The following is a 26,385-nucleotide window of genomic DNA, read 5'->3' on the forward strand; positions in this document are numbered from 1 at the left end:
TATAACTGCACTTGTTCCACATACTAGCTTATCAATTGAATGTCATAGTTATCTCACTCTGTTTAAAGTTTTTTTGCATAACGAACAAGAGCACAAAGAAAAACAACAAAAATAATATTTTTATTACAGTGCTGACAACTTAGAAACGAGAACACACACACATCTATATGTATCTAGCTAGCTGTATGTGTTTAATTATGTTACGTTTTATACCCGGCCATACAATAGCTGTCTCTTTTCTACTTTAAACTACGGCAAATGTCGCCATATTGCGTATTAAAATGTAACACTGTTTCTTCCACTTTTGACGAGGCAAGTAGGCAAGCAAGGCGAACGAACAACTGTCGTTGAAAAAGTCAGCAAAAAAGTGGAAAGTTAAATTTTTCCTTTAGGAAAATTAACGCAATTGCGGCCTATAAAAAAAAGACTATTTAAAAAATTGTGTTATTAAAAAGTTATAAACTTTTGTTTAAAGAATTCTGTTGGATTTAGCCGCTGAAAAAAGCAATAGAAAGTGTGAGAAGTGATTTTAGCATAAATAAAAGCCATCTTGCGGCCGAGTCGTTTTTTTTGCGAAAGCCAGTGAAAGATAGTAGTGACTGAGCAAATATATAGACAAATATAAAGGCCAACTTTATTTTTCGGTTGCTGGTTTTATTTAATTTAAATTGAGAACAATTCTAAAAAGAAATATTGCAAGTGTTGAAATTTGTAAAGTTAGACGGGAAAAACTTTGAAAAAAAAAAACTGTAAACGTGTATCTGAAGTAAAAAACACACCGCAAAAAAAGACTGCTTTGTTGTTGTACACACAAATTTTTCTTATTTTTTTCTTAATTTTCGTTAGTTTCCATTGTTGAAATTTTTTATTGCGCAAATTGAAAATAGCCACAGAAAAACAAAATGAGTGGCGGTATGCCGGAGCTGGGTTCGAAAATCAGCCTTATATCTAAGGCTGATATTCGTTATGAGGGACGTCTTTATACAGTGGATCCCCAAGAATGTACAATTGCTTTATCTAGTGGTAAGTATTGAAAATTGTGTTAAAATTAATCTTTTTAACAAAAATAATATATTTATGTACATGTATGTACATAGGACTTTATAGAAATGCCGTTATCAAACGGTAAAATTAAAATTTTTTTCTTCTTAATTTTACATATTTTCTGTTTGGACTTTCTTTGTCAAGCTGGCATCGTCGGCTCTTTTACACCGTCATACTTTTTCTATAATTTTTTTGTTTTTTTTACTGCCCCCTTTTTTTATAACTTATCACCTTTATTGCGAGTACAATTACATATATACATACATATATATATATATGTATGTATGTAGATAAAAATGTATTTTTGTTTTTCTTTTTGTATGTATATTTGTTTGTTTGCCATTATAAATTTCTTTTATTTCACTTTTCATTTTCCTTAATTCTAATAAGATTTTATTTCTTTCTGTTGCTTTTCTGTTAATTTTTTTTCCTTTTCATTTTACTGGCATATTTGTTTATTTACTTTTGTTAACATGTTGGCAAGCAGGCAGACGACAGGGTAACCTTTAATCCGTTATAATTATGTATAACGGTTTTTTTGTAATTCCTTTTCTTTTAATACAAATTTTTATTTGTATATTTCATTATCGCCATATGAAAATAGTTTCTATATAGAAAAATTCTTAAACTTTGTAAAAAAATAAATTTTTGTGATTATTTTTAATTTGTCTAAAGGAAAACAGGAGACCTACCATTCACCACTTATGACTAGAATAAATGTAGAATAAATGTAGGATCATATCTGTTTCGATTTTTTAAGTCTTAACCACAGAAAAAAATATTTGGTTTTCATAATAAAAAAAATAATAAATGTATCCCAGAATTAACCATAACAATGGTTAAAAAATTAGTGATAAATGTAATCACTCGAGTGGTAAAATAATAAGTTCCCTAAGTTTTTTACTTTAAGCACCTTACGAAAATTTTGAACAATTCTAGTTGTTTTTCAAACATATCGTAAATAAGCTTATTTTTAATAGTGAATCCTATCAGTTTTTATGACAGTTGACAATGGCTTATATACAAATGGATAAATTGGACTTTTTACCTTTTTTGTCAATAAAATCGTTTAGAGTTTTGATTAGTTAGAACCGTTTACGTTTTAGCTGACGATATGTGATAATAAGAGTCCAATATTTGTTCAGTTTTAGTACTGTTCTAGTTTAATTTAGTTCTAGTTCAAGTTCTAGTTCAGTTCTAGTTCAGTTCTAGTTCAGTTCTAGTTCAGTTCTAGTTCAGTTCTAGTTCAGTTCTAGTTCAGCTCTAGTTCAGTTCTAGTTCAGTTCTAGTTCAGTTCTAAATCAGTTCTAGTTCAGTTCCAGTTCAGTTCTAGTTCAAGTTCTAGTTCAGTTCTAGTTCAGTTTTAGTTCAGTTCTAGTTCAGTTCTAGTTCATTTCTAGTTCAGTTCAGTTCTAGTTCGGTTCTAGTTCAAATTTAGTTCAGTTCTAGTTTACTTCTAGTTCGGTTCTAGTTCAGTACTAGTTCAGTTCTAGTTCAGTTCTAGTTCAGTTCTAGTTCAGTTCTAGTTCAGTTCTAGTTCAGTTCAAGTTCAGTTCTAGTTCAGTTCTAGTTCAGTTCTAGTTCGGTTCTAGTACAGTTCTAGTTCAGTTTTAGTTTACTTCTAGTGGCGATGAAAAAAGTGGTGAATCGAAATCATGTTTATTTGGTTTTTAAAAACATTTTTATTAATCTGATTTTTTTGTTTAAATAAAATCATTATTTTTTAAATTCAATTTCTTTTATTATCCACTTCTAGTACGTTCCTTTGGTACCGAAGATCGTGAAACACAATTTCAAATAGCACCTCAAAGCCAAATCTATGATTATATTCTATTCCGTGGTTCCGATATTAAGGATATACGCGTCATCAACAACAGTCTGCCACATCCCAATGATCCGGCTATTATGCAAGTACAATTACCCAATGGACAACACGTGATGCCACATTTTTCAATGCCAAGCATGAATCCTCAACAAGTACCGCCAATGGGAACAACCGGAACATATGGTAATCCCTTTGGTACTATGAGTGGTTTAGGAGCTATCGGAGGTACCGGTGGAACTGGTGCTGTACCATCTTTAGCACCTGGAGCTGGTGCTCCAGGACCATTTATGATGGGTGGTAATCAACAACCTGTGCCACCACAACAAAAACCACCACAGGGACAACAGCCACAAACACAACAAAAACAACCAAGTAAGTATTTAAACCTGATGGGTGGTGGTATAAATAACAATAAAAACCTGTCGAAACAAAATGTAATAAATTTTGAGGTATTTTTTTATTACTACCACCCAGCAGAAATACTTTATAATTAAAATAATATTAGGTTAGTATAGGGATTGCTTAAAAGCTTTAAATGATGTATTGAATTGAAACTATAAATGAAGATCTTTTCTAATTCTTCCAACGTTGATTTATCTCTTTCGTTCTTTATTTCTTCGTACAGGCTGTAATACTACGGATACTAATAATTTGGGTACATCCTCCTTACTAACCACCGTCGATAGTATTGGCTCTAATCTTAACAACAGTAGTAGTGCTCCTCATAATAGTAATAATAATAATACAAACTCCAATACTAATACTAATAACAGTAGCAACAACAGCAACAATCATAATAACAATAATGCCATTAACAATGTTGGTCTCTTGGGCATTGGCCTTGGTATTGGAGGTTCAGGTGGTCTTCTTAGTAACATAGGTTTAGGTATTGGTGGAGTTGGTGGTGTTGTTGGTAATAATACATCGACAGCAGTTTCTTCTGCTGCTACAACATCCACAAATAAAAAATTATCCCTTACAAATGCAACGGCACTAAATGATCACAAAGACCAAGGTGTGAGGGTAAACTTTTTCAACAAAACAAAAAAAGTGAAAATCATATTTACACCAATTATTTTTTGTTTTCCCTTAATTTCGTTTCTTTATTTTTGATTATTTTTCCTTTTCATTTATACTTTTTATTGTTAATTTTCAAATCAGAAAAATTGCACAGCAACATTTTGTCAGCTACACGTTTAAGCTGAAATTGCTGCAAACTAGGTTTTAAATAATCATTTGTTTGTTTTTTTATTATAAAATCACATTTTATTTTGCTTCAAAGTAGATCCTTGGTCTATTGTGGCTTCTGCTGTTACAGCATTTTTTTGCAAGTAGTTTAGAAGTCTGATTTGATTTTGTATTTTTTATATAATTTCACAGTTTCTTTTTTTTCATTTGTATAAGATATTTGCTTTGTTCCCCTGCGTACTAATATGATTTTCAGGTTTCTAGGAATATTTTTGTTAAAAACTAAAGACTAAATCTTATTCAAACCTGCAAAATCTACAGAGTACAACAGCAAAGTATATTTTTTTTATTTTTGGTTAGTTTGGTTGTTCATTATTTATAAATTTTTGTTGCTTTTATTTTATTTGGATTGTTCTTTTTCACTTAAGTTCTTATCTTTTTATTTTCATAAAAACACAACATTACAATACAAAAATTAAAAACACAACTCAACAAAAAAATTTAAATAATAAAACACGAAACACACATAAATACATATTTATTTTCTCTTCTTCCTTCCTTATTAAATGTTAATTTAATAAAGTTTCCGTCATAGACATGCTAGCTGGTGCTTCACGCTCAACGACGCCCATAAGTCTTATTTCACGAAAAAGTCCTTCTGCGGATATTGGTGTACAAGTGAATCAGAATCAACAGCAGCAAACACATCAACAACAGCAACAGCTTCAACAGCAACATCATCACAATAATCAAAATCAACACCAACAACAGCATCAACATCCGAATCATCAGAATAATGCTGGCCATGGCGGTGGTGGACAATCGCGTGATGCTGGTCATAAGCGACAAAATCATCAAAATCAACGTGGCGGCAATCAACAGCGTAACAATGATAACTATCGTTCGGGTGGTCGTATGATGGAGAACAACTATAATAATATGAATCATTACAATCGCAATAACCAGGGAGGCAATCAAAATCGCAACAATTGGAATACACACCGTGGTAATATGCCCAACAACAATAATAACATGCGCAGCCGCGGCGGTGGACGTATCAACGTGCGTAACTTAATGGTAATGCCATTAGTTTGGCAGACATGTAAATATCTAATTATTTTTCTTTCTTTTTTCCTTTCCAAAAAGCAGGGCTTTAGATCGGCAAATGGTCCCGGTGGCATGCAGAAGCCTTCACGTAATCCCATCAAATTTGAACAAGATTTTGATTTCGAACAAGCTAATACTAAATTCGAAGAACTGCGCTCTCAATTATCAAAACTTAAGGTGGGCGATGAACCCAAATCTGAACAGGTATCCTTTTTTAGTTTTCATTATTTATTATTTTTTTGTTTTAAATTGAGTTTCTTTGTATTAGAAATATTATTTGTGCATTTGTTAAGTTGTATTTGTTGTCGTTTTGTATCTATTTTTTTATATTTGAAAACGGATAAAAAAGAGTCAAGTGAAATTAATGTTGATTTTTTAAATATTTACGAAGAAAAAGGATACTACCAAAGATTTTAATACTTTTGTTTTCAAATATTTTTCAATATCTACTATAAATTACTTATTAGTTTAAAAAATGTATCTTCCTCATTATTTATATTATCATAAACAAATATTCATACATTTCCATGATAAAGAGGGCGATCGATAGATTTTTTCTCCTTTTCATCTTGACCGCTCATACAAAAGTCGTTGTAACGTAAACCATCTTGCTAGGTTTCCAAGTATACAGCGTTCTGTAATGACGGCAGTTATATTGAGATCAACGTAGATAGAAAGATAGATAGATAGATATACAGATAGATATACAGATAGACAGACAGACAGATAGACAGACAGAGAGATAGACAGAGAGAAAGACAGACAGACAGACAGACTGACATACAGACAGACTGACTGACAGACAGACAGATAGATAGATAGATAGATAGATAGATAGATAGATAGATAGATAGATAGATAGACAGATAGATAGATAGATAGATAGATAGATAGATAGATAGATAGATAGATAGATAGATAGATAGATAGATAGATAAATAAATAAATAAATAAATAAATAAATAAATAAATAAATAAATAAATAAATAAATAAATAAATAAATAGATAGATAGATAGATAGATAGATAGATAGATAGATAGATAGATAGATAGATAGATAGATAGATAGATAGATAGATGGATAGACAGACAGACAGATAGACAGACAGACAGATAGGCAGACAGACAAACAAACAAACAGACAGATAGATAGATAGATAGATAGATAGATAGATAGATAGATAGATAGACAGATAGATAGATAGATAGATAGATAGATAGATAGATAGATAGATAGATAGATAGATAGATAGATAGACAGATAGATAGATAGACAGATAGATAGATATATAGATAGATAGATAGATAGATAGATAGATAGATAGATAGATAGATAGATAGATAGATACATAAATACATAGATACATAGATAGATAGATAGATAGATAGATAGATAGATAGATAGAAAGATAGATAGATAGATAGATAGATAGATAGATAGATAGATAGATAGAAGATAAGATATGTATAATATTTTAGATTTGTTTTTAGTTTTTTATGAATATTTATTTTCTACTCTATAACAAAAGCTGAATTCATTCAAATGCAACTAACTACAACCGACATGTGCATATAGTAGAGTAACATTATCTAAAAATAATTTATATTAATAAACCACTTCTAACTGTGTATATTTCTTTTTTGTTTTTCCTATTTTTATTTCTTAAAATAATCACTACTACCATCACCAACAAACATCCTGCAACAAATTATCAAAACAACATTTGAAATAATTAAACCTAATCCAATACCCCTCTGCATGGCTGACTATTAAATTCCAAAACTCCTCTTCCACAAACACTCCTGCTACTACCACTCCACACAATATGTAATGCACAACCACCCCAACTACCAACTAAATTATGATTAATGTGTCTTGAATACTTTGCAAACCCCTTGATTTCTATCATAATTTTTATTATTATTTAAATTTTCATAACAAAAAAAAAACTTTCTAACTACACCTAAACATATTAATAAAATCCCAACAATTAATGTGCGTACGTGCGTGTGTGTGTGTTTGTGTGCATTAATCCATGGAACAAAAAAATTATGAAAACATATTAACACAAATGAAACAAAATTTAAAGTGTTCTTCGCCTACTCCCACTACTTCACAGATGAATGGTGAAACTGATAAGAAAGATGATTCGGGTAATGAGACTGGAGCTGGTGAGCATGAACCTGAAGAAGAAGAGATTACTGTAGGCTATGATAAAACCAAATCATTCTTTGATAATATCTCCTGTGAAACTGCACAAGATCGTGCAAAGAACAAGAATTATGATTGGCGTCAGGAACGCAAATTGAATAGTGAAACATTTGGTGTTTCATCTACAAGGCGTGGAGGGTAAGTTTGTAACATAATAAACATTTTTATTCTTTTAAAAACCTAAGCTTTAACTTTTGTTTTTTTTTTAATATCCTTTTGCAGTTACCGTGGTCGTGGCAACTATTATAACAATCGTAATATGGGCAATTATAATAACGGCGGTGGTTATAATAATCGTGGCTATCGCGGCAATAACTATCGTAATCGCAGCAACAATCGCAGTAAAATGCAAAATAATCGTGATGGCAGCACTTCAAATGGTGGCGGTGTTGGCAATACCAACAATATTACAAACAATCCTACAGCCAATAATAATGCTGCTACAAATTTGAAAAATCAAACGCAACAACCTTTAACTCCAGGTTCAGCTACAAATCATACTGCTAATAATACAACACCAGCGACCACATCAAAAACGGTGTCATCAGGTTTACAAGAGACTAACAATCAACCACAAATGGCGGCAGTTGGTGCAGGTGAGTTGAGTTTTTTTGTTTTTAATAAAATAAATGCATAATTTTCATCCACCAAAGTCAAAAATATACGAAAATTATGAGAATTCTGAAAAAAGAAAATAAAAAATTGTAAAATATTTGATTATATTTGGAACGAATTTGTTGAAATTATCTGTAAATCAGGGGGACTATTAAAAAACTATCTTTTGTTAAATTTGAGCAAATTTTTCATACTTTTTTCACTTTCACTTTGAAAATTTTAAATTTGCGTATCAACTCGTGGACCATAATTCCATTGTAATTCCCTTTAAGAGTCCCAGCCGATGAAGTGACTAATTCCCTTGACAAAACCTAGTAAACTGCGAGGGTCAAAATCCGTCGTCGCGGGATCTATTATCTTGCCATTTCAGCCTGAGGTTCTGTATCCTAGGACAGTGACAAAATATGTGCTCAAACGACTTTATTTCCTCCCGCTTACTGGTCTAGGTTTAGGAAAGAAGGGCGGCCACTCAATAATGAGTAGATGACAAGGGATCACGTAGTGGTGTTTCCGTTGTGTTACCCTAGTGGTCGAAGAAGTTATTTTGATTCTTACTCTCTACATCCAGATTCAAACCATTCTACAAAATATAGCTCATCCATTGTTTTCTGCTTACATTGAATGATGGGCAATATCAGAAGGTGAGGTATTGTTATCTCTTCCTTCTCATTATTACAATCCTAGGATAGTGGCAAATTATATGCACAAACGACTCTATTTCCACCCGCTTACTGGTTTAGGCATCAGTAATGAGTGGCTGACATGAGTCCTCGTTGTGTTATCCTAGTGGTCGTAGGAGTTCATTTTATCCTTACTTCCAGCTTCAAACCATTCCGTTTGATGTACAAAATTTAGGATATTCCTTAGGCGTATCCCAGATAGCTCATCCAAACATGATAAGGCATCAAAACCGAAGCATTGTTATCTGCTTACATTGAATGGTGGGTAGGTGAGATATTGTTTCCTTCTCATTATTACGACCTCCACAGTAGTCGTTATATTTAAGACCCATTCTTCTGGCGTGATTGCCAATAGTACAGTGTACCATCTCGCCACTTGATGAGCAACTACGAATAGCCCCTGACCGGGTACAAAGGGCATGCTCATTTTCTCCATTGTTTTGTCATAGTGACAGGTGAATTTATAACCTACTGCCAGTTTAAACTGCCGTTTAAACAAACACAGACCACCAGCCGCCCAATATGGGGACAGACGCTGGTGGATTCGGACGGACTTTATACATTTAAGTGTATGATTCATAAGAACCAGCCAGACTTGTTTTCCATGACCACCCCTCTCAGTGAGGGGAGAGTAAACATCACGTCAATAATTTGCCTTAAACTTTCATTTTTTATAAGGTTTTTAAAAACTGGTTCAAAATTTCGAACTTATGTTTGAAAGATTTTGAGATTCTTTAAAATTATCTCTAAATTATGAGGATTCATAAAACTCTTTTTCTTTTTGTTTAAGGACATGTTCAAAATTTCGAAAATAAGTTTTTGAGATTCATGAATTCATAAAAATATTATTATATATATTTTTTAATAGAATTTTATTCCAATTTTTAATGTATTTCTATTTTTAACAATTTTCTTTTATAGGTCAATAATCTTTTGTGCTGGTAACTACTACATGAGATAAGTTCAAAAAAATTCATTAAACAAAAAGAAAAAAAAAACATCAAAAGGAATTTTTATAACAAACCATAAAAAAAGTACATTTTGTGCATCAAAAGTATTTTTTTTTTTTTAAACTGCTGACGTCCTTCGCTCCCATCTACGAAAAATTTAAAATTAAACAAAAATGCAAATTATAAATATATATAGAAGAAATCACCAACAAGCTCTACAATAAGAAGAGAACAAACATAATCTAAAAAAAGGATATAAATAATAAAATTTTAGCAAAAATATATTACTAAAAAGAAAGAAAAAAAAAAAGAACTGTTCAATTGAACTGAAAGAAAATAATTCAAAATATAAAATTATGGGTTAAATAAGGCGGCACATGAAGAAACATTTATATATTAAAAAGAAAAACAAAAACACAAACAAACAAATCATGAAAGAAGATAAATTATAAAATTAAAAGAAAAAATATAAACATTTTAAAGATGTTAGCATAAAATAGTTATAGAAAGAAAACAAAAAAAAAACAAAATGAAAAGATAATAAGTAATAATTTATATTTGGAAAAAAAAAGAAATGAAATGAAAATTAAAAAAAATAAGAAAGAAATATATCCCCCCATTACACACAATACTGAAGAAACTAATTTAGAAAAGAAAAAGATTGTTTGAAAAAGAACTATTAAACAAAAGAGAAATGTAATAAAAAAAGGCGCTTTAAAAAATTAAAAAAAAGAAGTATACAATTTTTTTTAAGGAATAACGAAGAAAGCTAGAGAAACATAAACTAAGGAATGAAAAAGAAAAAGAGAGAGAGAGAGGGAAGTAGAAAAGAAAAGTTTTGTTTTTAACAAAACTATAAGTTTTTTTTTTGTTGTGTGGAAGTGGTCGAGTTGCATTTATTGGAATAAACTTTAATGCTGATATATGATGGTATGAATATTTATAAAATTTAAATTAATTTGAACAAAACAAATTGTAAAATTTAAACAAGATTTTTTTTTTATAAATATAAATACAACACAAAACACAATATATTAATTTATAAATAAAGAAACAACTAACATTTGAAAACAGCAGCATGTTTAATTGGAGAACAAACAAAAAAAAAAAAAGGAAAATCTACAAAGAAGAGAGTGAGCTTTTATTTTATTATTATTATTTTTTTTGGAGTAGTACCTACTGCAAACATATTAATTATTAACATATTTAAATGGCGTTAGTTTAATAATTAATTAGAAATGTTTATTATTTTAAATTATATTATTAATACATAGTTTTTTAAGTTTATCCATGTCGCAACGACTTATAATTGTTTTTTTTTCCAAAAAAAAAAAGCTATAACACAAAAACATTGGACCTCAACAATACTAAACAGTACTAAAGAAACGAAATAATTAAAAAAAAATGAAAATAAACGAATTCGCCAAAAAACGATATTCCAAAATTTAGTAGAAAAAAAAAAGAAAAAAACAAAATAAAAACAAATTGAAAATAAAATTCAAAGAATTTTATTGAAAATTCTTTTTTTTTTTGTTTTGTTTTAAATAGTAAACCTTAAACAAAAACTATTTTTTTTAAAACTTATACTTACTAATATAATTTTTAATTTAACACAGATTGTCTTTAATTATGTTAAAAATTTATTATTAATTTAATTAAATTAAGCTTTATTATTTGTTTAACTATTTACTCTAAAAAAAAACATTTATATAAAAAAAGCCACAATTTTGTAAACACAACCCCCCTTCCCTAAAAACAACATAAGACTTTCTTAAAGAAAACTATTTTTTTTTATAAATATTAATTTTTCCTTTAAAAGAAAAAACCCTACCACCACACCCACCTCTTTTTATTATAATAATAACGGTCTCTTTGATTTAAAATCATTAAGTTAAAAACAAAAAATAAAAATTTCTCAATTTTCAAAAATTTATAAAAAAAAACAATCAGCGCCAGTGTGAAAATTTTTTTGTTAATTATAATCTTTTAAGTTAATTTTTTTTTTAAAACTAAACTAAGCTCTACCTCTCTTTCTCTCTCTCGCTCTCTTCCTGCCTCTGTTTAAAAGCTAAAGAAGTAACACGTTTGTATACTAAAATAAAAACAAAAATTTAAATAAAAAAAACTTTACAATGTTTTTTTTTTAAACTAATTTTTTTGTATTACCCTTAAAACTTAAGCTCACTCTCTCTCTGTTAAATTATTACAAAAAGGGAAAAAATATACCCAAAAACAACACAAACAAACAAACAAAAAAATTAAAATTTTATTATATAAATTTTAAAAACAAAGCATACAAAAACAAACAAAAAAATATATATACACAGAAATATGTATTTTGAAATTTATCATTAAAAACTTATAAATAAAGCGTAAAATAAAAAATAAAAAAAAAACAAATTAAATCATTGTCAAAAATAATAAAACAAATTAATAATAAATAATAAATTTGTGTAGTATATAAAAAGGTTTATAAAAGTTTTATCCTTATTATTAAAATTAAAGAGAATTAAAAAAAAATACTTTATCTGTATAATTTATTTTCATTTTATATACATACTACGCAAAAAACTGTAAGTTGACAACAGCATAAGTGATCATGATATTTAGGTTATCTACAAATGCAATTGGGCATTTCCAAGTTTTCAGTTTTGTACACTATTTTTTCATAATTTTTTGGAGACTAGACTAGTCTATAGAATAGACTAGACTATAGAATGCATTACAGACTAGAATATAAACAAGTTTATAGACTAGACAGTAGACAAGACTACATATTAGACTATAAAATAGACAAGACACAATAGATACTAAAATACTTTATCTGTAGAATTTTTTTTCATTTTATATACATACTACGCAAAAAACTGTAAGTTGGCAACAGCATAAGTGATCATGATATTTAGGTTATCTACAAATGCAACTGTAAGGGCGTTTCCAAGTTTTCAGTTTTGTACACTATTTTTTCATAATTTTTTGGAGACTAGACTAGTCTATAGACTAAACTATAGAATGCACTACAGACTAGAATATAAACAAGTTTATAGACTAGACAGTAGACAAGACTACATATTAGACTATAAAATAGACAAGACACAATAGATACTAGAGTACATACTAAATTATAGACAAAACTATAGTCTACACAATAGACTAGACTACAAACTAGACTAGACTATAGACTAGACTATAGAATAGACTTTACTAAACTACAGACTAGAATATAAACAAGTTTATAGACTAGACAGTAGACAAGACTACATATTAGACTATAAAATAGACAAGACACAATAGATACTAGAGTACATACTAAATTATAGACAAAACTATAGTCTACATAATAGACTAGACTACAAACTAGACTAGACTATAGACTAGACTATAGAATAGACTTTACTAAACTACAGACTAGACTACATATTCGACTATAGGCTTGATTAAAAACTAGACTATACACAAAATACTAGAGTACTTACTAGACAATAGACTAGACTACTGACGAAACTAAATACTAGACTATAGACTAAATTATAGAATAGACTATAGATCAGACTTTAGATTAGACTGTAGACTAGACTATAGACTAAATTTTAGACTAGAATATAAACTGGACTATACACTATACTACAGACTAGACTATAGAATAGACCATAGACTGGACTATAGACTAGACTATAAACTAGACTATAGACTAGACTATAGACTAGACTATAGACTAGACTATAGACTAGACTATAGACTAGACTATAGACTAGACTATAGACTAGACTATAGACTAGACTATAGACTAGACTATAGACTAGACTATAGACTAGACTATAGACTAGACTATAGACTAGACTATAGACTAGACTATAGACTAGACTATAGACTAGACTGAAGACTAGACTATAGACTAGACTATAAACTAGACTATAGACTAGACTATAGGTTAGACTATAGGCTGGAATATAGACTAGACTATAGGTTAGAATATGGACTAGACTATATAGGCCAGGCTTTAGGCTAGACTACAGACTAGACTACAGGCTAGACTATAGATTAGTCTATAGGCATGACTATAGACTAGACTGTAGACAAACTATATACTACACTATGGACATGACTACAGACTATACTACAGACTAGACTATATACTAGACTTTAGATTAGACTATATACTAGGCTTAAGATTAGACTATAGTCTACACTCTAGGCTAGACTACAGACTGTACTATAGACTAATCTATAGACTAGATTACAGTTTAGACTATACAAACAATACTAGAGTACATACTCGACTATAGGCTAGACTGTAGACTACACTATAGGCTAAACTATAGGCTAAACTATAGGCTATACTATAGACTACACTATAGATTGACTATTGGCTAGACTATAGACAAAACTGTAGTCTAGACTATAGACAAAACTGTAGTCTAGATATAGACAAAATTGTAACCTAGACTGTAGACAAAACTGTAGTCTTGACTATAGACTATACTATAGTCTAGGTAGACTAGAACATACACTAGCCGATACTATAGCCTATATATACTAGACTATAGACTACAATACAGACTAGACTGTAGACTTACCTATAGACTAAACTACAGCCTAAACAATAGATTCAACTCAAATCAAGTTATTTCAAGACTTTAGACCACACTGTATACTAGACTAGAGACTAAATTATAGAGTAGACAATAGACTAGACCATAAACTAATATTTATAGACTATACTGTAGCCTAGACGATAGACTTTACCATGGAATAGGCTATAGACTAGACTTTAGACCTGAGATTAGACTAAAGACTAAACTATAGACAAGACTATAGACTAAACTATTGACAAGACTATTGACTTGTGTATAGACTAGACTAAAGACTAGTGTAAAGACTAGACTAAATTTTACGAAAATTTTTTTTAAACTAACATTTTCCAATCAACAATGTTATATAAATTATACAGACATATTTCTGATGTTAATTTTGAGAAATATTGCATCATGTTTAAAAAAATCTTAAATATCTGTTTTGCATTTCTTCGATATTGCGTCATTTATTTTGTGAATAGTAAGACCAAAACTGGGAAGTTTAGAAATATACAGACCGACAGGCAGATGGACATTGCTAAATCGCATTGAAAGGATTTATCATATAAATATGTGTGTACTTTATAAGTCAGAAAATTATATTTATATTTGAATCGAAATTTTCTCCATTTAGCAACTTTGGTATTCTGCATTTCGATTCGACTCTCCGCCACATAAACAACAACTTACAAAAACGTAATTACGATCGAAATGCAGAATACACACAATCGTAAAGCATTGAATCGAAATGGAATCGCTTCTTCTTTTTCTTACGATTCAGTTTTTTGTTGGAATATCTTTTTTTCGATCTTTGCGTAACGTAATCGAAATTCAGAATAGGGTGCCTATATAAAATTTTAATGGAAATATGAAAAAAAAACCTTTCAATAGTTTTAAGTTTAAATTTAAATACATTTCTAGCAAGATTTTCTTAATGGTTGTTTAATGTTTATCGCAATGATATATTCATCATTTTAAGACGAAAACCATAATGATTAAAAAATAATCGGTGGACGAAATAGTTGGCCTAAGAGTTGTGTTTTTACTGCAAAAATAAAAAGTTTGAAAAAGTTAAAACACAGTAATTAAGGGATTTATCCATTATAAGATTTTTTTTGAAATTGTTTAATGTTTATAAAATATTTAATATTATCTGTTTAATTAAATTAAAGGTTACTCTATTATAAATAGTTTATTTCTTGAGATATCTTAACTTACGAGTTTTAATTAATACACGCTCCCTGATTTTCACCAGAACTTACTCATCGATATGTTAATCTACTAAAGACATTTACCTTTGTTTTTTATAATACAATTCTAAATGTTCTAATAAAAATAATAAATTTCAAATGTTTTAAGGTCAAATTTAACTGACAATTAATTGCTTTCAACCAAAACAAAAGAAAAACAATATTTGAAGCTTATCATTGCAAAATATGAAATGCATTCCGAAATTTTTTTTAAAACAAAAATTTATAAAAGTCGAAATTTTTAAATTATAAACAACAGTTTTTATTAAAACATTCTAAAGAAAGCATTGATTCAATATTGATTCTATCAAAATGTTCGATTGGTCTAATAAACATGTTGTCTATGTTGGTGGCTTCACAGGCGTTGGCTATCAAGTCTGTCAAATGCTTATGAAGAAACCAATTAAGGTGAGAGAGTGTTGACAAAGAATTTAACAGTTTAATTATAAAATTTATTTTTTAAAATTAATTGCAGTATTTAGTTGTGTGTGGTCGCATGGAAAATGTTGAAATGTTAAAGAAATTACAGGCAATGAATAGTGAGGTTAAGGTATTGTTTGTCCAGATGAATGTTGCCGAGTATTCGAGTATTGTTAAGGCTGTACATGAAGTTATTAGCTATGTTGGTCATGTTGATGTTTTGATCAATGGTTCCAGTGTTTTAGCTGATAAGGACATTGATACAACTGTGGCTGTTAATTTGGTATGTGAATAAATTGAAATTTATATATAGGTTTAACGAAAATCGGGGAAATATGGCGGTGAATGAAGTTTTTAAACTGGATTTGTAAACGGCGAGAAAAAAATATCATTTGAATTTATACTTAAATCGACAACATACTTAGGGGGTCTTAAAAATTATTTGAATAAGACTAAGATCAGAAAAACTATACTGGATGATTCAAATAATTTTATTCATTTTGCCTTAAGATATGTGAAGATATGTATATACACACGCATTAGCTGCATGTTTAAAAGCTCTTATTCAAAATTTGTAACGGTATTTAAATCAAAACCAATAACCCGAATAATCGGAAATTTGGCAATCGTGAACACAACTGAAGAAAATTCAAAATTTTGGTTCCAGGTTCCAGGTTCCAGGTCTTAAAACAATTCAATTATGTTAAAATTTTATCTTTTGTTACAATTTTCAGACTGGTCTTATTAATACCACCCTCTTGTTTTTACCACATATGGACAAAACTCAATCCGGACATGGTGGCGTTGTAGTAAACATGTCTTCAGTCTATGGCTTACAACCCGGACCAGCTTTTAGTGTTTACTCAGCAGCTAAACATGGTGTTATAGGTTTCACAAGATCTATGGCGGTAAGAATATTTTTTTCGCTTTAACCCTAAAACAAAAACATCAAACATTGTCTTATTTTCCCATTTGCTTTGCAACAGCATGAACACTATTACGGTAAAACTGGTGTCGCTTTTATTTGCGTTTGTCCCGGCCTTACCTCTTCCGAAGAGATGATGAATAAACGTGATATGGATTGGATGAAATGGGTACCACATAGTGAGCAAATTTGGAAAATTGTTAAGGATGCCAAAATGATATCGCCACAAGAATGTGCCGTACATATGATGCATGTCATGGAACAGGCTGTAAATGGTGGAATTTATGTTTGCAGTGTTGATGGTATGAAGGAAATTACTCCTGCTATATATGTGGATTAATAAGTGTTGTAATTTTGAGGTTAAATTAACGGTTTACTTTGAATAGTAAAAATAAAACAGTTTACATATAAAGTTACCAGTTGTGTGTGTAATTAATGTGGTTATGAGTTCCAATAGAAACTTGCGATTGAAGGGATTAATCGAATGACCCCGTTAGATTAGTTGGTAGTGTTGCAGTTGGTTCACCTAGTGTTCGTGGATTCTATATAAGTGAGAAAACACAATTAACAAAAACAATAAAACAATGATTTCGGAAGAACAAAAACTTAATATTTTAAGTAAATTGCAATTTTCTGATTTGTTTTATTTATTATTATTTTAAATGTTTATTTAAGATTTTTCCAAAATTTTCCATTTTACAAAAGTTTTGTTTGCAAAAAACAGCTGTTCATTGTTTATGTTTTTGAGTGAAAAGTTGGCAATACTAACAAAGTTAACTGAGCTTAGATTTAAAACTGAAAAACACAATTATCGGTTAAAGTCGGCCTAAATTTGTTCCGAGTTTAAACTAACAGCAAGTTAAGCCTAGTTTAACTGAGGAGTAAGAAACCCGCCCTAAGGAAGATTTAAGAAGTTAACACTGGTTCTATTGAACGGTATTAATTGTAAATGCATACATTTAACGTCATTTGATTCCTTCATATTCAAAAAGCTGCAATGATTCAGCAGTTTCTTTTTTTTGTAATACTTGATAAGAATATTGTCACAATAACTTTTTCACACACTGTATTCATTTGTCTCTATAGAAATGTTATTGAAAATGGTGTAGAAAAGTTTTTAATCTATTTAATTTTAAATGCATACATTTAACGTCATTTAATTCTTTCATATTTAATAAGCCGCAATGATTCAGCAGTTTTTTTGTAATAGTTGATAAGAAGATTGTCGTAATAACTTTTCCGCACACTGCATTCATTCATCTCTATTATCGTTGCGAATAAAACAATTTGTTGTTACTTCTTTGGTGTTTAATTGTTGACATAAAATAAATTGTGCTAAAAGTAGATCATTTGTATTCTTTTTTTAATTTAGTTTTCGTCGTTATAAACATTTGCTTATCAATTTTGTGAAATAGCGATGCCAGATTTTATTAAAAAGAGATAGTTTTTGGAGAAACGAAAATTTCAGTTCAAAATATTGAACAAATATTTTCTAACTAGAGAGATGGATAGGTAGAGTTTTAGAAATAGATAGGTACGTAGATAGATGAATAGACAGATATATAGATAGATAGATAGATAGATAGATAGATAGATAGATAGATAGATAGATAGATAGATAGATAGATAGATAGATATATAGATATATAGGTAGATAGATTGATAGATAGATAGATAGATAGATAGATAGATAGATAGATAGATAGATAGATAGATAGATAGATAGATAGATAGATAGATAGATATATAGATAAATAGATAGATAGATAGATCGATAGATAGATGGATAGATAGATAGATTGATATATAGATAGATAGATAGATAGATAGATAGATAGATAGATAGATAGATAGGTACGTAGATAGATAGATAAATAGATGGATTGATAGATAGATAGATAGATATATAGATAGATAGATAGATAGATAGATAGATAGATAGATAGATAGATAAATAGATTGATAGATAGATAAATAGATAGATATATTATATAAATTTTAAGTGGGTATTATTTTGTTAAATCAGGAATATCGCAACAATTCTCTGGCAACTTTACCCCTTTTTATTCTTCTTATCAGCTAAGGGGGTTCTTAAAAATGTTTTCCTTCTTTTTTTTGTTTTTCTGTCAGCTGTCGAACTAAAACTTTTTCTAAATGCAGTTATAACAAATCATTTGCTCTTGAAACAAGTACATTTGCTATTAATCTGCTGTTTATAATGGAGTTGGAAAATAAAAACATAATATATTTGGGTGGTTTTGGGGGAATTGGACAAAAATGCATAGTAGAATTTTTAAAAAGAAATATTAAAAATCTAATAATATTCGATTTAAATGAAAATTCAGAAGTATTAAAACAACTACAGATCACTTACAAATCTAGCAATATACAATTTATACAAGTAGATGTAACAAAATCGGAAAGTATTGAAAATGCCTATAAGCAGGCGAATGAAATTTTGGACAATATTGATGTGGTAGTCAATGGCTGTGGTCTAATGAATGATCGTCATTTGGACTTGACAATAGATATTAATTTGGTAAGTGTTAATAAGCACAAATAACTGAAACAAAATTTTTAAACAAAATTTTTAATAATTTTTTTTTTAATTTTTTTACTTTACATTGTTAAGCGTGGCGTTATACAAAGTTCCTTAAATGCCTTAAATTATATGGACAAATCAAAAGGTGGTCGTGGTGGTGTAATTGTAAATATTTCCTCTATAGCAGGCATAGAAACTACTGGCATGTTTGCCATTTATTCTGCTGCCAAACATGGTGTTACAGCTTTTAGCAGATCTATGGCGGTAAAATTAATACTCAATTTTATGTTTTTTTTCAGATTCACTATATATTTTCTTTTCAAAACCCCTTCACAGAATCCCCTCTATTTCCATCATACTCAAGTAAACTTTATAACCATTTGCCCGGGACTTACGGAAACGGCCCTATTAGATGCCGTGCAAGAAAAGGCAACATTACGTGAATATGCCGGGCCCATGGTGCAAAGATTTGCCAACATAAAAAGGCAAAGCGCTGAAGCTTGTGCTCAAAATCTTGTCAAAGCTGTTGAGATCAATAAACTCGGTTCAGTGTGGCTATTGGATTTGGGTGAAATGTCAGAAGTTGAAATGCCCATTTTGTGGAAACCAACCGTAAATAGTAACTAATGTAGTTTATACATTTTTTAAGAAGGACGTACATTAATATCAATATATTAATGTTAAATATATTTTATTTTTATAAATATAAAATAATAAAATAATTAAGTTTGTAGTTAGCGGTTAAATAAAAAATGCCATTATACAACACACGTTTTATATTCATTTGATAAACAGAAGATTAAAGAATACTATCTTTGTTCTAAATAAAGTAAATTTTTAAAGAATAATAAAATTTTGAAAAAAAAACTGTTGATAACACTATTTTTCAAACTTATTCTTTGTCTAAGTAAAGAAAATTTATCTAAAAATATGTTATTTGAACAGTATTAGAAAAAAGTAAATAAATAACACTTTTATATACCCACAATAAAAAAGGTGGGGGTATATTGGTTTTGTCACTGCGTTTGTAACACATTAAAATATTGTTTATATATATGCATATATATTATGGGTTTTTATTAAATTTTTAAGCCGATCTAGTCATGTCCGTTCGTCTGTCTTTCTGTCTGTTGAGAGCACGAACGTAAAGAGCTAGGAAGATGAAATTTTACACAAGGTTTGTTTGGTACTAAACAGCTTTAACAGTCATAAATTAAAAATGCGTTGAAATCCGATATAAATTTAATGAAAATCGGTCCATAAATGATCCTACCCCCTGTAAGGTCCCCTAGAACTAAATCTAAGACAGTATTGGATAGTAAGAAAGCTTTAACCGAATACTCTCCTACTGGTAAGTTTCACATCATATTGGGAGTAGTCGGTAACGAAAGGAAGGGAGCTGGAGGCAGTTAACCTGACAAACGCAAAATCATTTGACACAACAAAAGCTAAACTAATAATATGGGTGAGAGAATAACGAAAAATCTCCTCAAAATGAGCAAGTCTGAAGTTAGTATGATAGTACGTATTCTGAGTGGACACACAGGATTACGAGCACATCTATGCAAAATTGGAGAGGTTAGTGAAACTCTGGAGCACTTTCTTTGCCACTGCCAGGCATTTGTTTAAGGATATTCAGTCGATTCTATTTATTTTATGTAAACATTGATTTTTGGTGGGATATATGAGTGATCACTGATTATCAGTATTCTCTTAATTGGAACGTTATTTAAGGATCTTCAGCCGATTTTAAGTTTTTTATATAAAAATAGAATTTTGGTGCGAAATATGAGTGGATTTTGGAGTTATTTAAGGCTCTACTGCCGATTTTAAGTTTCTCATATAAAAATCGATTTTGGTGGAATAGTGAGAGATAGTGATTATCACTATTCTCTCAGTGATCGTTATTTATGGATTTTCAGCCGATTTAAAGTTTTTAATATAAAAACAGACTTTTGGTGCGAAATTTTCTCAATTAGAGAGATCTTTAAGGATCTACAGCCTTTTTTAAGTTTCTCAGATAAAAGTGATTGTAATCATTCTAATATCCCAGATTCAGCAATTCCAATGATCTGTTGTTGATAGTCTAATTTTCAATGTATACAGAGGTGTCTGTCTCTGTGAATTATTAAATTCAATAATTAACTCACACAAATTACTTCAATATCGAAAAACAGAAACCCTATTCAATATTTGCTAATAGAAATCTGAACAAGCTTTAAACCGCATAAATATTATCGAATTTCTAAAAAGCTTTAAAACCAGTATTAAAAATTCAAATACAAAAGCTAATAGCTAAGTTAAGTGTTTTGTGTAAAATAGCAAGCAAAATGCTTAAAAATTCTCTATTGTGCAAAAAATAGCTAAATATTGCAAAATAATATTAAAACTGCATTTGCCACACAACCATTCAAGTGTTAAGTACTCCGATATTTTAAAAATTAATATAAATTTTGTAAATACTACAATAACAACAAACTAATTTAACCTCTATAAAGCAAAATTATTAATAACAAAATGGATTTAAAGGGTAAAAATATTATTTACATTGGTGGTTTTGGTGGTATAGGGCAAAAATGTTTGGAAGCATTTTTAAAAAAGCAAGTCAAGGTAAGTGTCTACCGTACATACATATGTATGAATATTGTGTAATATCTGCTGACTGTGGTGCGTACATGCGTTTTACTCTACAGCATTTGGTGATCTGTGATCTTCAGCTAAATGCGGACGTTTTTAAAACACTCGAAAGTCGTTATATTGATTCTTGTTTAACGTATATTCCCATCGATATAACAAAACGTCAAAGTATTGAGGAGACTTTTAAATTAGCCGCCACCAAACTAGTAGACTCTTCTATAGATGTTGTTGTCAATGGTTGCGGTTTAATGGATGATCGTTATATCGATCTTACTATTGATATTAATTTGGTAAGTTGTTGTTATTTAATATCGCACAATTTCTGTGTCATATACGTATTTATTTATTGTTTTCTTTTTGTTTTCTATTCTATTTTTTGCTGTTGCTATTTGGTGTTGCAGACTGGTGTAATACATAGCACTCTTATTGCTTTAGATTACATGGATCAATCAAAGGGTGGACGGGGTGGTTTAATAGTAAATATATCATCTGTGGCTGGTTTAGAACCAAGTGGCATGTTTGCTGTATATTCAGCGGCTAAATGTGGTTTGACTGCATTTACCAGAGCTTTAGCAGTAAGTTCACAAAAAAAAAAAAAAAACAAAAACAAAAACATTAAAAAAACATTTCTAATTTTCAGAATCCTTTGTATTTTGCTCACACTGGCGTTAGTTTGGTGACTATGTGTCCCGGTTTTACCGATACTGCCTTATTAGAGTCCATACGTGGCAAGGAAACTTTAACAAAATATGCCGGTCCCATGGCCCAACGTTTTGCTTTTGTTAAAAAACAAAGTGCTGAAATATGTGCTGAAAATTTGGTGGATATTTTGTCGAAGGCCAAAAATGGTTCAGTATGGATGTTGGATTTGGGTAAAATCAAAGAAATGGAATTCGCAGTTTTGTGGAAACCAGCCATGAATGAGTGAATATAATTTTTGAAGATAAAACATTGAAATAATGCATAATAAAGATTTTAGGAAAACACTAGATGTGAATTCTATAAACATTTTTTTTAATTTTTATCTTCTAGATAAGTTTTATATCAGTTATATTAGAATTCTAGTTCCAGTTCAATTTAAGTTAAGTTCTAGCTTAGTCCTAGTTCAGTTCTAGTTCAATTTTAGTTCAGTTCTAGTTCAGTTCTAATTCAGTTCTAGTTCAGTTCTAGTTCAGTTCTAGTTCAGTTCTAGTTCAGTTCTAGTTCAGTTCTAGTTCAGTTCTAGTTCAGTTCTAGTTCAGTTCTAGTTCAGTTCTAGTTCAGTTCTAGTTCAGTTCTAGTTCAGTTCTAGTTCAGTTCTAGTTCAGTTCTAGTTCAGTTCTAGTTCAGTTCTAGTTCAGTTCGAGTTCAGTTCTAGTTTAGTTCTAATTCAAGATCAGTTCTAGTACAGTTTTAGTTTAATTCTACTTCAGTCCTTGTGCTGTTCTAGTTCAGTTCTAATTTAGTTCTAGTACAGTTCTAGTTCATTTATAGATCAGTTCTAGTACAGTTCTAGTTCAATTCTACTTCAGTTATAGTTCAGTGCTAGTTCCGTTCTAGTTCATTTCTAGTTCATATGTAGTTTCTATTTGGGATGTTGGAATAAAAAGTTTTTTTGAATAATGTATTTATATTTTTTTTTAACATAAGCCATTTTAAAAATACTTTAATTTTACAAATCTGACCCATTTTAAGCATTTTTTCTTTACAGTCCAATTAAAAGGGAATTGACAAATAAAAAACGCATATTCTTAAAAACTAATATGAATGTAATAATATTACCAACAAGTTTTTTATTTTTAGCTAAAAACAACAAGAAATTTGATACAATTGAAAAAATGATCACAAACTCAAAACAAAATTACAAAATTCTGTTAGTGTTTTTATTATTTTGGAACTTTATGATGAAAATTTGCAAACTGACAACTAATACAACACACACTTGCCACACTTGCGCAGAGGCAATAGTATGGATTACCTAGAGTTGCATTAGGGCGCCAAGTTTCGAGGTCAAAAAAGAAGACTTTTAAAATTAAAAGATATTTTAGTAGTTTAAGCTAAAATACACTGTCCACTGGCCACACTTCAAAGATTTTTATAAAGAAAATATCAAATAATTAAATAAAATATAACGAGACTATAAATTAAAAGTGCAACGTAGAAAAAGCATTAGAAGCACATCAAAGCTTCAACTACCTACAACGATTGGAAAAGTGCGTGTGTGATTTATAAGAATAATAAAAAAAGAATTTTAGAAAATATAAAATTAATATAAAAATATTAAATTTCATTTGAAATTACACAAAATGAGAGTTATATTCTTATGTGCCTTTATAACATTGGCGGCCGCCTCCCGCAATCATCAGATTATAGTTTTGAAAAGTGAAAATCCTACTACTGAGTACAGAGAAGAGGATTCGAAAGGATTTTATTCATACGGTTATAGTAGTGATGATTCTGCCAAAGCTGAATATAAAACTAGAGATGGTTCATCCAAAGGATTTTACTCGTACATAGATTCTGAGGGAAAATTACAGACAGTAAAATATGAAGCTGGACGCAGACAGGGTTTTACGGCTTCAGCTACTAATTTGCCAACACCACCTATGGATAATAATCGTGCTCCCGAGCCAGTACAAGATACACCCGAAGTTGAAATGGCTAAACAGGCTCATTTTGAGGCTTATCGTGAGGCTGCTATAAAGGCAGCCATGCAGCCAGATACCGGTGATAATGGCAGTGATGCTGAGGAAGATACTAATGAGACAGCTGCTGCAGCATCTGGAGAAGCTGGTGCAAATGGTCTTACTGCCGCTTCCTCTGGTGAGCATAATTTAAGTGCTGAACAGGCGGCTCAATTAGAAGCTGATTTACAGCAAAACACCCGTGAATTGCTCATGAATCGTCAAAGTTCTCGTGAGCAATTATTGCAACTTTTGAGAGAACAACAACAATTGGCCTCTCAAGAAAGTCATAGCAGCGAATTGATTGCTCAACAGCAGCAACAACTGCTTAGTCAACAACAGCAGCAACAACAACAACAGCTGCTTAGTCAACAGCAACAACAACAGCAGCAACAACAACAACAACTGCTTAGTCAACAACAACAACAGCAGCAGCAACAACTCCTTATTCAACAACAGCAGCAGCAACAACAACTGCTCAGTCAACAACATCCACAACTTATGACCACCTATGTCCTAAATGCTGAAGCGCGCGTAGAGCAACCCACACTTTCTCAATTGAAAACAATTTATCGTTTGGACAGCTCAGACTCTAAAGTCGAATTGAAACTTGGTGGTTTAGATTTGGATAACGGTCAACAAAGAACCCTTGACCTAGTGCAACAAACTGCTCAAGTTCCACAACTTTCGTCAGAGCAACAAAGTTTGGGTACCTTTGAATCTATACGTGTACCCTCCAACTCCTATTACACCGTCAATAATCCCGATACCCATTATACCGTTGAAACACCAACTGTCTTGACCACTTTACCACGTCTAGTATCCATTAGTTTGGGTAATCATCGTCAATTGCCCATCTCCTTGAGCACAGCCTTTTCATCTCAACGCTTAAGCGGTAAATCAACAAGTCATTAAGAATGTAGTTGTTTTGTTTTCGTTTGAGATTCAAATTTGCAGTTGTATGTGTATTTAATGAAATAATTATAAAACTGGCAAAATATATTTTAATTATATATGTATATGTATGTTGTAAACCAAATGTAGATACATTTTAGAAGGATTAATAAAAACGCAATGACATTAATTCCATAAAACTTTTATTTTGTAAATATTAAGCGTTGTAATCGGTAGAGCGTCATTTAAGCAGAAAAAGTTTTAATTAGTTTTGTTTCCATTTAACTGAACAATCTATTTCCGGTAACAGAAGTTAAATGTAAGGGAATGTCGAAGTGCTTTACGTGAGTACCTGGCATGTTGCCCTATCTCACGGTGGTACTTTTTCAACCACTGGGTGTGTAAAAAGTAAACAACTCACCACTGCTCCTTTGTGTATCTTACACGCAGGTTGCAATTTTTGTGCATGGATATACAAGCACATTGTTCAAGTACTTGAGCAATCTAATTTCTGACCATTGTTGCCCCGTTGCTTAACTTTCGAGATATAAAACATCACTTCCGTTTTCAACCACGCAGATTGGATGGACTCTGTTGATTTGGCAACATCACCTAGAGACGTAAACGGTAGACCGAAGTTCGAATCTATCAAATAATGCTAGACTTTGTTCTTATACACAGGGACACACTGTGGTAATTCTGATATGAACAGAGTATACTCTGAACATATCTGGACAAGGAAGGAAAATTCAATGGTATCATTTGTATATGATACCTTTCAATTATCATCAGATAACCCACCATAAAACTTATTCGAAACATTCATAAGAGAAAAACATACGACGACGACGAGTGGGG

General features: G+C 30.4%; 4 protein-coding genes across 12 annotated transcripts; all 4 read left to right on the plus strand.

The window, feature by feature from the left end:
* Positions 1-284: 284 nt before the first annotated feature.
* On the plus strand, positions 285-10,720 carry LOC111683521 (protein LSM14 homolog B-A). Of its 9 annotated transcripts, none has more exons than XM_046951149.1 (8): positions 285-1,023; positions 2,801-3,241; positions 3,495-3,884; positions 4,641-5,134; positions 5,204-5,341; positions 7,286-7,515; positions 7,600-7,973; positions 9,594-10,720. In XM_046951149.1, exons 1-8 carry the CDS (start codon positions 903-905, stop codon positions 9,599-9,601), a joined length of 2,196 nt encoding a protein of 731 aa, XP_046807105.1. In that variant the 5' UTR covers positions 285-902; the 3' UTR covers positions 9,602-10,720. The 9 variants fall into 9 exon arrangements, with proteins under 9 accessions (XP_046807105.1, XP_046807099.1, XP_046807104.1 ...); XM_046951143.1 differs by having other exon boundaries at positions 286-1,023; positions 5,204-5,368; positions 7,256-7,515; XM_046951148.1 differs by having other exon boundaries at positions 286-1,023; positions 5,204-5,368.
* A 4,972-nt stretch (positions 10,721-15,692) lies between these two features.
* On the plus strand, positions 15,693-17,207 carry LOC111683495 (development-specific 25 kDa protein). Its single transcript, XM_023445573.2, has 4 exons — positions 15,693-15,854; positions 15,922-16,149; positions 16,601-16,774; positions 16,853-17,207. Exons 1-4 carry the CDS (start codon positions 15,759-15,761, stop codon positions 17,129-17,131), a joined length of 777 nt encoding a protein of 258 aa, XP_023301341.2. The 5' UTR covers positions 15,693-15,758; the 3' UTR covers positions 17,132-17,207.
* A 1,725-nt stretch (positions 17,208-18,932) lies between these two features.
* Positions 18,933-22,956, plus strand: LOC111683506 (peroxisomal hydratase-dehydrogenase-epimerase-like). The gene is made up of 7 exons (XM_046952477.1): positions 18,933-19,330; positions 19,424-19,597; positions 19,670-19,959; positions 21,832-21,943; positions 22,027-22,260; positions 22,372-22,545; positions 22,611-22,956. The coding sequence occupies exons 1-7, from the start codon at positions 19,010-19,012 to the stop codon at positions 22,896-22,898; spliced, it is 1,593 nt and encodes a 530-aa protein (XP_046808433.1). The 5' UTR covers positions 18,933-19,009; the 3' UTR covers positions 22,899-22,956.
* A 1,160-nt stretch (positions 22,957-24,116) lies between these two features.
* Positions 24,117-25,717, plus strand: LOC111683503 (nuclear transcription factor Y subunit beta). The gene has a single exon (XM_023445582.2). It carries the CDS (start codon positions 24,256-24,258, stop codon positions 25,546-25,548), a length of 1,293 nt encoding a protein of 430 aa, XP_023301350.2. The 5' UTR covers positions 24,117-24,255; the 3' UTR covers positions 25,549-25,717.
* Positions 25,718-26,385: the final 668 nt, after the last annotated feature.

The sequence above is a fragment of the Lucilia cuprina genome, chromosome 5, assembly GCF_022045245.1.
Source record: "Lucilia cuprina isolate Lc7/37 chromosome 5, ASM2204524v1, whole genome shotgun sequence".
Lineage (NCBI taxonomy): Eukaryota > Metazoa > Arthropoda > Insecta > Diptera > Calliphoridae > Lucilia > Lucilia cuprina.

Bases quoted from the DNA above. Each gene is read 5' to 3' on its own strand.
- LOC111683495 (XM_023445573.2), top strand. From the start codon at position 15,759: ATGTTCGATTGGTCTAATAAACATGTTGTCTATGTTGGTGGCTTCACA. The intron at 15,855-15,921 runs GTGAGAGAGTGT...AATTAATTGCAG, and splicing joins TTATGAAGAAACCAATTAAG to TATTTAGTTGTGTGTGGTCG. The intron at 16,150-16,600 runs GTATGTGAATAA...TACAATTTTCAG, and splicing joins CAACTGTGGCTGTTAATTTG to ACTGGTCTTATTAATACCAC.
- LOC111683521 (XM_046951143.1), top strand. From the start codon at position 903: ATGAGTGGCGGTATGCCGGAGCTGGGTTCGAAAATCAGCCTTATATCT. The intron at 5,135-5,203 runs GTAATGCCATTA...CTTTCCAAAAAG, and splicing joins TCAACGTGCGTAACTTAATG to CAGGGCTTTAGATCGGCAAA. The intron at 5,369-7,255 runs GTATCCTTTTTT...CAAAATTTAAAG, and splicing joins ATGAACCCAAATCTGAACAG to TGTTCTTCGCCTACTCCCAC.
- LOC111683506 (XM_046952477.1), top strand. From the start codon at position 19,010: ATGGAGTTGGAAAATAAAAACATAATATATTTGGGTGGTTTTGGGGGA. The intron at 19,598-19,669 runs GTAAAATTAATA...ACCCCTTCACAG, and splicing joins CTTTTAGCAGATCTATGGCG to AATCCCCTCTATTTCCATCA. The intron at 19,960-21,831 runs ATGTAGTTTATA...ACCTCTATAAAG, and splicing joins CCAACCGTAAATAGTAACTA to CAAAATTATTAATAACAAAA.
- LOC111683503 (XM_023445582.2), top strand. From the start codon at position 24,256: ATGAGAGTTATATTCTTATGTGCCTTTATAACATTGGCGGCCGCCTCC.